The sequence below is a fragment of the Tympanuchus pallidicinctus genome, unplaced genomic scaffold (assembly GCF_026119805.1).
Source record: "Tympanuchus pallidicinctus isolate F22 unplaced genomic scaffold, pur_lepc_1.0 scaffold3, whole genome shotgun sequence".
NCBI lineage: Eukaryota > Metazoa > Chordata > Aves > Galliformes > Phasianidae > Tympanuchus > Tympanuchus pallidicinctus.
In genome coordinates this window covers 5,849,335-5,863,670 of record NW_026294747.1, presented here as the reverse complement: position 1 = coordinate 5,863,670, position 14,336 = coordinate 5,849,335, and the positions used below count along the sequence as shown (strand labels likewise).

The 14,336-nt window shown below is 45.0% G+C and overlaps 1 protein-coding gene across 3 annotated transcripts in view; it reads left to right on the top strand.

The window, feature by feature from the left end:
• The first annotated feature begins 872 nt into the window (after nt 1–872).
• CCDC9B (coiled-coil domain containing 9B) overlaps nt 873–14,336 on the top strand; it is a 46,189-nt gene continuing 32,725 nt past the window's right edge. Inside the window, exons 1-5 of one of the 3 annotated variants that reach the window (XM_052695369.1) lie at nt 873–1,090; nt 4,910–5,023; nt 6,384–6,488; nt 7,323–7,385; nt 7,762–7,920. In XM_052695369.1, the coding sequence (XP_052551329.1) occupies nt 1,070–1,090; nt 4,910–5,023; nt 6,384–6,488; nt 7,323–7,385; nt 7,762–7,920 (462 nt within the window). In that variant the 5' untranslated portion in view covers nt 873–1,069. The remainder of the gene's footprint in view (nt 1,091–4,909; nt 5,024–6,383; nt 6,489–7,322; nt 7,386–7,761; nt 7,921–14,336) is intronic. The other 2 variants (XM_052695367.1, XM_052695368.1) reach the window with 2 other exon arrangements.

The window sequence follows — 14,336 nt, the reverse complement described above, 5'->3', positions numbered from 1 at the left end:
GAGTCTTTTGAAGGCTTTCCTCGGACCTTGCTGGATTTGGGGTTGAGCTTTCTGGATTTTGTGAGTGGCTGACCTATTTAAATATGTTAGAGGGGTTGTGCATCAGCAGTGGGCCTTTATATTGTATCAGCTACAGTATAAAAACAGAAGTGTTATTGAGTTTGGGGTGGGTGGTAGTCCTTGAGCGTCAGAATATTCCTCTATGTTCTTCCAACTCCTGTTCACCTCTTTCTGGATCTTGTAGGTTAAAGAAGAAGTCTTAAATCAGCATAGAGGTAAGACACAGCACATGGCCAGGAGGTGGTCTGAGATAAGGATTTGAGTGCAGAAACTCAAGATGCAGCTAAATGCTGCCTGTTTTCAGAAAGCCTTTCTGTGACTCTTCTGGAGTCCTTTTGGCGGCTTTCTATTGAGGGCTTTCTGAGGGTCCCTCTTCCTTGACTGTATGCTTTGTGCCAATCATGGTGCTGGCTGGCAATGTCCACCCCACAGCATCGCTTCTCCTCCCTTCCTGAATGAAAGACTCATTTTAAAAGTAGAGAAATAATTCCCAGAGAAGACTGAAAATAAAGAGAAAAAGGCAAATCTGGCACTTGTTTTCCCATAAAGATTCATGCATGTACTCGCAGTGACAAGGTATTCAGGACCTCAGATATTTCCCCAGTTCCCTGCCAGGCGTGCAACTATCCATGCATAGCAAATAACACAACCCCATGAATGGCCACAAAGCGAAGTCAAGCTGTTTGCCTGATCCATTTGTCATTGTTTGCCAAGCTTTCCCCACTTTGAATGAGGGCTTGTGGCATCAGGAAGTTAAAAGGAGTCAGGAGGGGGGAAAAGGGGGAGTGTTTCTTTTAAAAAGAGAGTGAGATTGGAGAGGAGGACACAGGCACTCAAAACCCTGTCTGTGCTTGGTATATTAGGCAGCCAGCGCTCTTGGCTGGGAGCCCAGACGAGGCTTTTGTAATCAAAACATGATCTTGTATGCTGTGCAACCAGTGCTGAGAAAGGCCGTCGGATGGCTCTCTTCTTTTAGCTCTGCGCTGGAATCTGCCGGGCTTTGCTGCTGATGTCTGACATGCACCGAGCGGTGAGTGCCGCCTTTGTGGGTCCCAGGAGGGCGCGGGCAGTGGGGTCCACACCCAAAGAGGCCCTGAAACAACTTGCACTTGGGGTGGCCTTTTGCTGGTTGGGGCTTTGTTATTTTTATTCCTCGCCTGCCTGCCAGCAGGCACCGGGAACAAACAAACAGCGCTGCGTCATGGGGGGGTGTCAGGATGTGGATGTGGGGTGCTGGGATTTCTGTGGCGATCTCTAGGGCAGGTTGTGGTGGCTGCTTCAGGACATTGTACCTCCTGAGTGGGTGAGAACAGATAACAGAGACCCACGGAGCACTGGATGTTGTCTATCCCGGCAAAGGTTGCAGCTGTCAAGCCAGAGGATATTTCTTGAAAAGAGCAGATGCGTTTGCTTATGCAGAAGAGTGTTAGTTAAGGTCTTTGCTCTTCTCTTCTCCTCCCTCCCCCCCCACCTTCTGTCTCTCTCTTTCCCACTCTTGCTGCCTCTGAAGTCTCTCGCTGCAGAAGCAGACAGCTGTAGGAGCTTGCAGGAAAATCCTGCACACAGCACCAGCCTTGGGTGAGGCACCCCTCCAGCCCCTGGGGAGCTGCGCAGCATGTGTGTGTGCTGCCAAGCCATGGGCGTATGGCAGAGTGAGGTGTCGGCATTTAATGGAAGCACCAAGGCACTCGCTTCCCATTTCTCATCTTGTGCCATTTTATTTGTGATAGAGAGAGGCCATTCTTTCCTTCTGCCTGGCTCTCTTGGAGGCATTGGGCTTTCTGATTCAAAGCCATCGCACGTCTGTTCTGCCAAAGCCATTTATAACTCTCCCGTCACTAACATACGGGCACCTCACTTCCCCGGAAGAGCTTTGTTCTGGGGAGGGCATGCTGCAGCTACTTGTCACCCCAAGCACCAGCTTCAGCAGGGGCTGGGGTGGCAGCTTCGTTCCAGAAGCAAAGAAGAGGGCATGTCCTCACTATCAGCTGGCTTGCAGTGGCTGCTGAGCTAACGCTGACTTGGCTGAACTATACAATGGATGAGCCCCAGCCATCTTTTGCTTGCTAAAAGAGAAGGGCACAAATACAATCTCTACTGGAATTTTTAAATTCTTCCTGAGCAGGCAGCCCTGTCAGCCCTTGTTCAAAGCAATTTGAGGATGAAAGGGGTGTGTTTGAGGGCATGCACTACTTTGATCCCACCCTCAAGCAGCCAACACCCCAGCATTCAGCAAACACCAAACCTGCCAATTTAGAGCTCACAGAATAGCTTCTGTTCTGGTAAACACAGGAATTCAGCTTTAATCAGGCTTGCAAAATGGCCATGAAAGTGTATCCACCCTCATGTACAATCTACTTGTCTGTCACATACCTGAATGATAGATGGCAATAGGAAAGTGCATTTTGTTCTCCTGCAGACCTCAACAAAATCCCATTGTCCAGCAGAAGAATGTGTGGGTGAATGTGTGGTTTAAATGTCCCTATTGTTCCACCTGTACACGAATGTGTTCCTGTGTCCTGGCAGAGCAGTTCTCATGAGGGCTTGTAAATCAGCACTGATAAAATACCATCGTGGTGATATGATTGGAAGTGTACTTGCGCAAACTGGTTTTCCTACCTTTCCCCTTTCTGGTTTGTGACAACATCTGCATCCATCCATCCCACCCCCTTCTCTGTGATGGTATCACATTTCCAACTTTTAGTCCTTCTCTACAAAGAGCACTATGGCAGGGAGATTTGTGCCCCTATCTGTGGTCCTATTCTCTGCAGTGATGGTTAAGTTCAAGCACAAGTCTTGCTCGATCAGAGCTGAAATGTCATTAGCTCTGTTCTTTCTCATGTACAGCCTTTGAAAGGAATACCTGGCGTTGCTGGGATATATAGTGATTCAGCAGCTGGATCCCTTCCTTTGAAAGCAAGTGTTGGCCATGTACAGCAGCAGATGATTTGCAGATCTGGCTCCCAGGAGCCCCATAACATTTTTGAAAGAGCAGTGATGCTCTGGCTAAATTCCTATATGCTACCTATGATTATTTTCTGCATTAGCATGGGCTACCAGGAGCCCAGTTTGCTGCTTCTGCACCAGCACAGGACAAAACCACAACATATCTATTACCAAAGGGCCAGCAGATCAAATGTGCCCTCATTCTCACCTGGTGTCCCATCTCCCAGGCAGCCAAAAGCCTTACAACATTAAGGAGATCATTCCTACAGCTCAGCTAAAATCCTGCTTTCTCAAATAGTCATAGGATATTCCCATGCATTTCTCATTTTGGTGAAATGCTAATTCCACTACATGAGAAACATGAAATTGAAGTGCCTAAGTTCTGCCTCGTTTGATTTACAGGCACGCTGCAAACACACACATCTTCAGGAGGTTGGAGCTTGTGTAAAGTACTGGATAAAGGGCATGAGCAGCTGGTAACATAGAGCAGAGTCAGAGGCTTTCCCTCCCCTGGGCTATTGCTTTGTGGTTTTACTCTTAGCCTTCAGGCCTTAGGCTTCTCACTTTGTTTTCTCTCAGTTGAGGAAGAGCTTTGTTTGACAGCACCTTTCTAGACCTCCAATGCTCCAGTTTTTCCTCTGATGACCTAATTAGGACCAGGCAAAAGATAGGAATGCAGGAGAAGCCCTCTATTCCCAGGAATTAGCCTTACAAGTCCACTGGCTGGCTTGAGGTGAGACCCAGAGCAGACTGGCTGACATCACAGGCAGGAAGGCACCAGGGCATGGTGAGGGTCAGACCCAGATCCCGTGACCCAGCAGCCACGATTGGACAGTGACGTATCCTTCCCTGAAGGAGGTTGCACCTGCCATGTTGTGATTAATGAAGGAAAAACCTCTCCTGCCTGTACAGCTCTTCCCAGCCTTTGCTATTCTGGATTTCAGCAGTGGGGCTGATAGGATTACTGGGGTTTTGATTCAAGAAATGTCAATCAATTCTATTTGTGATTAAGCATCTATTAATGTCTGATTCTGGTTTCTGAGTCTGGGGCCCAGCTTTTTCCCAGCAGGTCCCTCTCAGTGCCCCTGGGGGCTCATTGGGAGCCAAGGTGCTCCAGGGCAGGCTCTGATGCCAGTCCTGACTGATCCAGACTAGGGATGGGACCAGGACGGTGGTTTGGGCAGCACTGGAGCTGCAAAGAGTGCTGGTGCAGGTGGGCTGTGCCTATCCCCAAGCCAACTTTGTCTTACTCAGCTCTCTGTAAGCAGAGGAGAGGGAATGTGAGATCTCTGCAGCATGCAGATGCCATGCTGATAAGGAGAGTACAAAAACACTGTTTAAAAATAAACCTGTAGTGCCTTGGAGATCTCAGGCTTTCCACCTTGCTCTTCGTGTAAACAGCAGGCAGAGTCTAGACAATATGGATCACCTTGCTGCAGTGTGTTGATACCTATCAGCATTAATTTTCACTAGATGCTGCTGTCACTAAAATTCTAAAATCTGATTTCTTATCCCCTGTGATAACCAAGATGCTGTCTGAATGTAAATGGGGTACCCTGGGTGTGCCTGAGAGCATCTGAACTGAGAGCAGGCAGAGGTGTCATTTACTTTGTGTATTAAGTGGTGTGGTAACTCTGGAGTTACTGGCAGCCATCAGTGTGGGGCATTGCTTTTTCACTCCAGTTACCTCAGTGCGGAACAAAAAAAAATGTTAAAGTAGAAAAGGTCAGTTCTGTCAGGAAGAATTCAATTTACAAGATGCAGTGTGCTTTTAGATGGAGGTCTAAAGGAGGAAATGGTAGAAAAAGACCATTCAACCTCCCCCTGCTATTTAAGCAGAAGCATCCGGTTTGTGTCCTGTCAGTGTGATCACCAAGAATAGCTTTGCTCTTTATGTTTTCAGGATGCCACTGTGGATGATGCTGTGCTAAGGAAGAAAGAACAGAAAGATGTTGAACTTGATAAGAAAATCCTGGCTCTACGGAAGAAGAATGAAGCGCTTATACGAAGATACCAGGTAAGACTGCTTGATTCTTATCTTCCTCAGCTCTGTTTTAGAGTCCTCACAACTCATAGCATGAAGAAGATAGTCAGCAATGGAGGGATGACTTTGTTAGATAACACTATCACGTAGGAAAGTGTTTGGGGAAGGTCAGCCAAACTCTGTTCTTTGCTATAGCTCCTCAGATTAGAAGCCAGGCTCACTGATGCTTCCCTTTCTGCTGCAGCATTTCTTCTCGCCCTACTCTCTTCTTCCATCTGCATCACAGCTTTCCCATCTCATCTCATACACACTGTCTTCTTCCCCTTCTGTCCTTCCCTGTTCCTCATGCTTATTCTCCTGGATGAACAGAAGGTTGCATCCCTTACACATTTGAGAGCCTTTGTCTTCCCTCTTGCTGTCCTCACCCAGTCCGGGGTACTTGTATGGACTGAAGCTTGTCTCAGGCCAGTCCCAGTGTTTCTGTGAAGCTCACAGGAGAGAAAAACACCTCCTTTTTCTGTTCCTGGATTGATTGGCTTTGGCCAAGAGAGTCTACCCAGTGACCTGCAAAAGATATCCAGCCCAGCTTGTAAGAACTGTTCAGGGTGACATTGCGGTAACTTGGAGCTCTCTTTACATTTGCTAACCCTTTTCCATGAGTGTCTGCATACAGCAGTGCAGACTTGAACAGCCTGAGCGTGCTACTGGAAGAAGGATCCCCCCTCCTGGCTTGCCTGGAATATTCTCCTGGCTTTTCCAATCGCCACTTGGCTCTGGGGGCTGCTTAATATTTGCTGGCTGGATGGGTAGTCTTGAGAATGGCAAAAAGCATGTTTTATGTCTTGGACCAAGAGCCAGAATGTTCAGTGGTGCTTGAGGCTGGATCTTGCTTAAAAGACTTATTTCCTTTGATACCAGAAGAGCCATTCTGAACATTTTTTGATCATAGCAAAAAATAATGGTATCTAGTGAAAATCTGTGGAATGAGTTGAAAGTGTCAGGCACTCAGGGGAGAGGAACTCTCACTTTCATATTAAATGTTACTTTCCTACCTACCACTACTTGGCTTCGAGAAGAAGTTGCCTAATAGATAAGTAGATCACAGCCAGAGATGCCAGAGCAGGTCATTGGCCAGAGATGATGACCCCAGTCTGGCACAGAGACCCTGGCTTCTGTGCAGAGCCTTCCCTTTCTGCAGGCCAGGTGTTTTCTAGGCTCTTCACATGTCCCAGCTGCCAGTCACCCATTCCAAGGGCACACTGATGGATCACAAGTTGATCTACTTTCTTTCAGAGCTGGAGCTGTGTCCATTTAGGAAAAATTCTAAACAGGAACTTTACAAAATCTGTGCACAGCCAGGTACAGGCCTATAACAAGGATATATCTTTTTCAGGAAATAGAAGAGGACAAGAAACGAGCTGAGCAGGAGGGAATGGCTGTTACCTCCAGGAAACCCAAGCAAGATGGACTCACTATTACCATCACCAAAGCTCACAATGTAAGTGAGTGAATGCCTCTTCACCACAAGCCACCACAAGCTTCGGTCCTGCCTCCATGAGCTTCACAAGTGGCGTTGCTGAAGGAGACAGCTTCCAGAGCAAAACTCTTTCAGGCATGGAACGTAGCTCCTAAACATTCCTATAAGGGCATAAAAGCTCAAAATGCCAAAAGTGTTTGCTGATCCACTCATTTCCAGCCTTGCCCAGGCACCTGTACCCAAGCATTCAGAATGAGCAAGCATGCAAATAAGTGAGTAAGTGAACAGTTACATTTGGCCCTGGATGATTCCCAGGTGTGAACACTGTTGATATATATATATATATATATATATATATATATATATATCAACAGTGTATATATATATATATATATAGGCAGAACATGTAAGATGCGTATGTGCCGCAGAACATGTAAGATGTGTATGTGCCACATACACATTGGAGATATCAGGAATACATTTGAAGATAACCACAGGCTGGTTGAAATCACGATCTTCTTAGGCTTTGTACTTGCAATTAAATAGGCCATGGTTACATAGGGGTTTTGAGGCAAATGCTACAAGTCCCAGGCATCCTTTCTGACTGCATTAAATCTGTATGTGACAAACCTTATCCTCCCCTCCTGGCAGTGTGTGATCTGCTAAATCACCAGGCCAGTCCTGTGTTAGCCCCTGGGGGAAGCCCAAAGCCAGACTGAGCTGGCCCACCCTCATTCTGCACCATCAACACTCTTGGACTGTTAGATCCAAGCTAGTGCCTTGCTTACGTTGTCATGCCCTGGCCCTTGCTTTTCTCTGGAGGTGCTCTGTTGCACACATTTTTCTCTCATACAGGACCTGAAAGATGCAATTACCCAGACTGAACACTATGGACAAGATAGCCAAGCCCTCTCGATGGTGAGCACTGACCCTCGGGAGCCATCCTCTTGGCTTCCCAGGCAATCTCCATCAGGACTTAGACTTCTCTGGTCTAACTCAGACTGCTGCAGAAAGCGATAAAACTCTGGCACTTTAATCTGAAATGTCAGATTTGTAAGTGCAAAGGATTTTCCATACCCACTGTAATTGTGGGTTTTGCTGCTAAGCAGACAATGAGCCCCTTGTCCTGCAGGAATGTCACAGCACAGTGCCATGAACAGAAAGCTTTCCCAGGGCAAGGCCTACCACTCCATAACTGGTCTGCTCTGCTTATGTGCAGGTGTGTTTGGGGAAGGGGAGTGCACTGGTGAGCTGAGAGGCTTAGATTTGGTAACAGAAGTGCTTCATTTTCCAGGACAAAAGGGTGGTGAGTGAGAAAAAGAGCCCCTGCCCTGTGAGCACTGGATTTGGCATTGGCAGTGAGGAAGAGGAGGAGGAGGAAGCAGATCATATGTTCACATTCAGAATGGGGAAGAGGATGCAGCTGGCTGTTACCATGGACAACAAAGCTAAGGTGAGCAAGGAAGAGGATTCCTCTTACACTAAAGTCTCTGTCTCCAAGCCCTAAAGGGGCTTCTGTTCTTCCTCATCTGAGCTTTCTGCTCAGCGTGTCTCCCAGTGCCTTATCTCTGAAGGGAAGAGTTCCCTTCTCACTCCTTTCCTCTCATTTCTTGCTCCCTCAGCACAGCCTCAGTCTTCACCTCGAGTTGCCATGCTTTGTTTTCCTCTCCATGTCCAATTCACTGGAATCAGCTCCTAGGCCTTGCTAAACCTCCCAGTGGTTCCACCCAGCCATGCACAGACCTTTCTGAGAGAGCATTGCTCACTTGGGTCACCAGCATCCCACTGGTTTAACTCTATCACTGTGCCTGGAAAGGGGACAACAACATAATTTCTCCCCGTTGCTCTATCTCAGAAAATTTTAAATGCAGAATAAAAACCAGAATTAAAAATTTTGTGAAACAGCAAAATTGGAAAAATTGAAAATGATAACCCATTTTTTCAATCAAAGGATCCTGGCGGCCTATCAGTTTTGCCAGGAAGGATTTTGTAAAAGTTTGGCAGTTAGTATTGAAAGCATGTCCAAGGAAGTAAGTGCCTGTGTGAGCTTTACACTTTTATTTGCTTCACCTCTGGAATATCCTAGAGGAGTGACCATGTTCTTGCTGGAGTTTGGCCACTGATAAATAGAAACAAGGATCAGAAATGCCACAGTAATTGGAAATTTGTATTATCTGCATGCACAGATACACGCATGTGGGAGCACAGGGAAGCTCTCTACTTAGTGAGTCTCTGGAGGGAGATTATTGCTGCGATTGGAACTTCTTCACACCATTTAATAAGTCCCAAAAGAGTACAAGAAGCAGTGTTATCCTTTTCTTGATTAGCAATAAGAAGATACCAGTGAAATACCTGGAGACGAAACGCCCTTTTTTGAGGACTGTGTTGGTGTGAAGGGGATATCAATCCTCGGCCATCCATATCAGAATGGATGAGATCAGCCCATTCCTTTTCACAGCAGCACAGTGAAAAGGAAACAGTGGCAGCAAATGTTGCTCCCCTGGAGCCTCTTTTAGGCACAGCAACATGCTTGGCCCAGAGAATCAGAGAGGGCTTTTTTGAAGGGAGGTCCAAGCCAAAGACATTTCCCAGGGTAATAAAGTGAAACCTCACCCTTCCTGCTGCCCGGGAGGTTTAGGGTAGGAGTGCTGAAAACCTTGGCTGTAAACAAAAGGAAGAGAGCCATTTACTCCATCTGAAGCAGCTTGAAAATATTTTTCCAATTGTGTGCCTTGTTTCTCCCTGACCTAGCTACCATTTCTTTCCATGAAGAAATAGGCCACAAGCACTGCGCCATTACAAAGTCATTATCTGTTACCTTGAAGGAACTGAATCATTTTGGAAATAATGTAACTTTCATAATGAATTTTCAGGAGAAAAAGAATGAAGTCTGTCATTTCCTTCATTCCAGATAGATAACCAGTAGTGTGAACGTCCCTTTCAAAGAAAATCACATTCCGTAAGAACCAAACCACCTTCTGATATAAAAGAAATGCTTTTTTTTTTTTTTCTCCCTAAGGATAGAGGGTACATAGACATCTAACCACCTTCATTACCAAGTGAATTTATCAGTGAAATATTTGAGAGTTTACTCCAAGGTTTCTCATAGCCATGTAACTGAGGAGGCAGGGAGGGAATGACTTATATTTGAAGCAATTACATTTGCAGAGTGAAAGGCTCTCGCAGACAGCCTAAGTCCCCTGGAGCCCTTTCCTAATCTACAGCTCAGAACTCAAGTCTTACATGGGGATTTATATTAGCATAGAACACTGGCAGCTATATCATTTTGCTACCTTAAACTCTGCACCAGTGTTTTTCAGCATAGCCAATGAATAGACCTCTGAGATTTTTCTTCTGGAAATACAGACCCCTGTATTTCCTATATATTCTTTTTCCTGACAGCCCTTCAGATGGGCATTTTTAACACTACCTTTGCAATCTACCTTTGCATGCCTCTGTCACAAGAGGGGCACTTCTCAAATTACAGTTTCAATTACACTGAACAACCACTGCTTTCCGTTTGGGTCCCTCTCTTTGTTCCCATTGGCTCTGCATGGTCTCTTCCCTCATCTGACATCCATCGTGCTGGGAGTTAGCCCACTGACGGCCAAGATTTCCCAATGTGGTACAAGTAATCTAGGAAACCACTGGTATTCTTAAAATAGTGAACAAGCAAAAAATGTGCTGGCATGTTAAGCAGAATGTGCCTTCAGACAACCCATCTTAGCTAAAAATAACATGTAGAGGGAGGAGGAAAAGATATTTTCTAGAAAAGCCAGTGGTCTCCCACTCCTGTTTATGCCCAGCTATCACAAATCTGCTAAATAGGTATTTCTTGTATGAGCCTCTCAGGCTTCTCTGCCATCTGCTCAATAAACTGCAGGGTTTAATGGCTCTGCCAACATGCCAACTTTCCTACTGTGATTTTTATTATCTAATGACGTGTAAATCCAGTAACACACTTTGGAGCATCAGTCTCATCCACAGAATTTGGATACAAGCTCCTCTGCACTGTTTTTTTTTAGGTTTTTGGGCAGAGGCTTTGTTGTTGTCTATACTCCTGGCCTGTATCCATCCTCAGGAAGGACTTTCCCAGGTAGCAGGTGGCAAAGCCAGCTTTCAACCATACCCACCTAGTGCTCAGTATCCCTGGGAAGAGTTACTTGTGACCATGTTATTTGTTCAAAGGACAGATCATTGCCACCTGAATACCTAAAAGAGCTCTTGAGTGTGGCTAGAACTAATGCTTGAGCTCGCTATTATTCTGCTTGGCCATCACTGGATTTACTTTCTTAATATAAAAAACATTAAGTAGTATGCTAAACATCTCATTTTGATTCTTTGTTTAGGACAGGACAGCACAGATCTCCAGTTCTTTAATTAACCTCACCAGTACAATCTGATATTACTGTATATTTCTGCTCAGGGTTTGAAGGAGGGAAGATGTATTATTTTGAATGTCCCAGGAAACACAGGCTTATACCTGGAGCAAGGATATTTCTTGGGAATAACGAAGTAATGTACCGCTTCAGCACCAAAGCAACTACCAGGCTTGAGCAATTCAGAGGTTCCAAAGCAAAGTCAGACTGTATTTGCAGCCTCTGAATCATGCTAGAACTAGGGCAGGGAGTCAGGACAGCAAGCAGTTCAGTGCTTGTTCTGCAAGGCGTCATGTATCTTGCTGCCTTCAGAGGTTCCCAGCAGCTCTCAGCTCTTCCCTGGATACATTAGTCATTCAGGATTCAGCCTTATTCTGAAGGTCTAAACTGAGTAATTCCTTTGATTCCCAAGAGCTTTGCTATTATAGTGGGAGAATGCCATCTTTGCCTACTGAGAAAGCAGCAGTGCATTGCTTGGTCTGCAAAGTTCCTTAGTAGCAGTGGGCAGCTTCCTTGGCTTGAGGATTGATGCCAAGGAGGCAGAAGCTGAGAAAAAGAGATTCTTTCACAGAAAATTTTTTTACAGATTGCCTCAGGCAGTTGCCCAGATTTTTGTATGGATTCCTCCTCCCAACAATACGTGTGTGTCTTGCATACACATATTCCCATAGCAGGGATGGCTGATTTCATCCCTTTTGTCACTCCACTGGCATTGCTGTGGTTAAGTTGTGGACCAGTAATATGTAGGGGGCCTCAAAAAGCTGCTAAGCACTTTTCTTCCATGTCTCAAGGCATAAGAAACTGTTCAGTTTCCCTTATAAAGGGGAATTGTGAAGCACACACAATGATGTTTTCTACTTCTATCCTCACTAGCTGTGGGATCATGTTTCAATAGGAATGCTTAGGTTTTCAGAGCAGCTATCAAGATTTTCTTTTTAACTTCCTTTTCATTGCAATGGGAAATGTTTGTTCATGTATCTGGAAGACACATTTTGTTAGCATATCTTGGCAAGCTATTGAGTACGAGACAACTGTTTAAGTAGTCTGTAAAGGAAGAGTTAAATAAAACTTCTTTTTCCCGTGTTTATCACAAGATAAGAACTGAGTCATTGCCCATTAGTATTAAACAGTATATTCCTAAAATGACCATGTTAATTCTGTGTTTCTGAAGTCATCTCAGCACAACTGCCAACGTGGGTGAGACCACAGAACACTAAGAATACTACTGTGGCTGCAGATGTTGCTCCATGAACCCAAAGGGGATGGTGAGAGAGATTTATAGATTCAAATGATCCAGTCCAACTCTGTGGTCTGAAATACAGGACCAAGATAGTCTATCAGGTAAATTTTTTTACCCGTATCCATTAGTACTGATTCGCAGTTGCATGAAGAAAAGCCACATTGGCTTCTTTGATTGCAAACAAGAAGCCTGTGCTGACCATTCTAATTCTAGTCTCAGTTTCAGTGATATTTAGGAATAAAATACATGAATTACAGAATATGAAAATGATTTGAAGTATTATTTTAGTTTTAAAGCATCCTGTGTCCTAATCAGCCAATAGTTCCAGCAACAGAAATATGTCATTTCTGGACATGATATGACTCAGTCATTCAAAAGCAGGTGACTCTTAAAGGCTAAGACCTAACCACTATGAGCTTTGGGGCTGTCTGACCCTGAATTCTGGTCTGTACTATCTATCTATCTGTTGTTGTATAAAAGCTGTGCACTGAACAAAACAGAGAAAATACTTTGCATTTGTACGCATGAAGTTGTGGATACATGCATGTACATACCTAAACAGGTTTTACTTCAAACTTGAGGCAGTCTAAAAGCTGGAATACAATATTAGAACCCAAACTGTTGTGGGATGGGACATCTGGAGGTCTTCTAGTTCTATTCCCTGCTAAAAGCATGCCTCTACTTCACAGTTATCTTCAGTTGCTCAAGGCTGAATCTAGTCAAGTTCTGAACCTTTCCAGCACTGGGAGACTTCACAACTGCTTTAGGCAACAGTTTTCAAGTGTTTGACTACTGCCACTGTGGCTGCTTGTGTCACAGAATCACAGAACTGTAGGGGTTGGAAGAGAACTCTAGAGATAATGTAGACCAACCCCCCCTGCCAAAGCAGGCTCCATACACCAGGTTCATTGCACCTTGCCCTTTGAGTATATTGAGAGAAGTCTGGCAAATCTTTCCAACAGACTAAGGCGAAGAAGGCCTAGATACTTTTTTCACTTTTGTGGCACTAAGTTGCTCTCCACATTTTGCATCCCAGGCCAACATTTTTCTTTGCTGCTGATGTACTTACAGAAGTCCTTCTTGCTGACTCGTCTCTCACTGGCTTCAGTCCCAGCTGAACTTTGGCTTTCCTAACTCCATCCCTGCATCCCCAAGCGCTGCTAAAACATTCTTCTTTGGGAGCCTGTCCCTTCTCACCTCCTACATATTCCCTTTGCACATTTAAGTTCAAGCAGGAACTCCCTTCTTGTGTCTTACCACACCTGCGTTTTCTTGCACAACAGGAAGTCCTTAATTATATTCTTGAGCTTTGTCTATGAAAACCAGTCAGGTCTCTTGGTCTCCTTTCTCCTTCAAGACTGTTTCCTCAGGATCCTGTGTACCAGCTAGCCAAACAAGTCAAAACCTGCTCTCCTGAAGCCCATAGTCTCTAGTCTGCTGCTTGCCTTCATCACTGCTCTCAGGCTCATAAAAACCAACATCCTCTGATCACTGATGGCTGCCTAACCACAGTAGATGCTAGGACAGTTGTACTCTATATTTAAAAGATTGCCTGTTTTCTTGATTATCAAATTTTACACTCTCAAGAAATGAATTCTGGCATCTCTGGGAGTAGCTCATGGACGTCTACTCAGTTAATGGCAGCTGTGAAAAGAGGAGGCTGCACTGACACAAACATGGAGAACAACGCACAAATACTAGAAGTGCATTGAGCAGATTCGTAGCAGATCCTTTGGACACAAGCCATGACTTCAGTTATTTCAAGAAAAGCAGAAATACCTAGAGTGCTACTAAGCACAGCAAAACTTGCTAGAAGCTACAGCTAGAACCTGAGACCAGAGCTCAAGGGAACAATGCCAGCATATCCATAGGACTCTGGCAGTCAGAAACTAAAGCAGTACAAAGACCCACTCCTTCACTTGAATGCACTGAATTAACTCAAGAACACTCTCTGCTGAGATAGCAAAACTACACAATACGAAAGCAGAATCAACACGAGGCTGCAGGTCTGATGCTGAAAATATTCCATGGCCTTCAAAACTTGTATCACATTTTAGGACGCGCAATGACTGGATAAGCAATAAAAAACGTCTTGCTTATGGAGGCTGTCTACACTAAGGCTACCTCCATGCTAACATCTGCACTTCTAGCAGAGCCAAGTGAAGATCAGACTAATGCAAGACATCTTGAAATCATATTTCATGGCAAATTCATAAATGTTTCCAAGACTTCTATACAAATCTGAGGTCA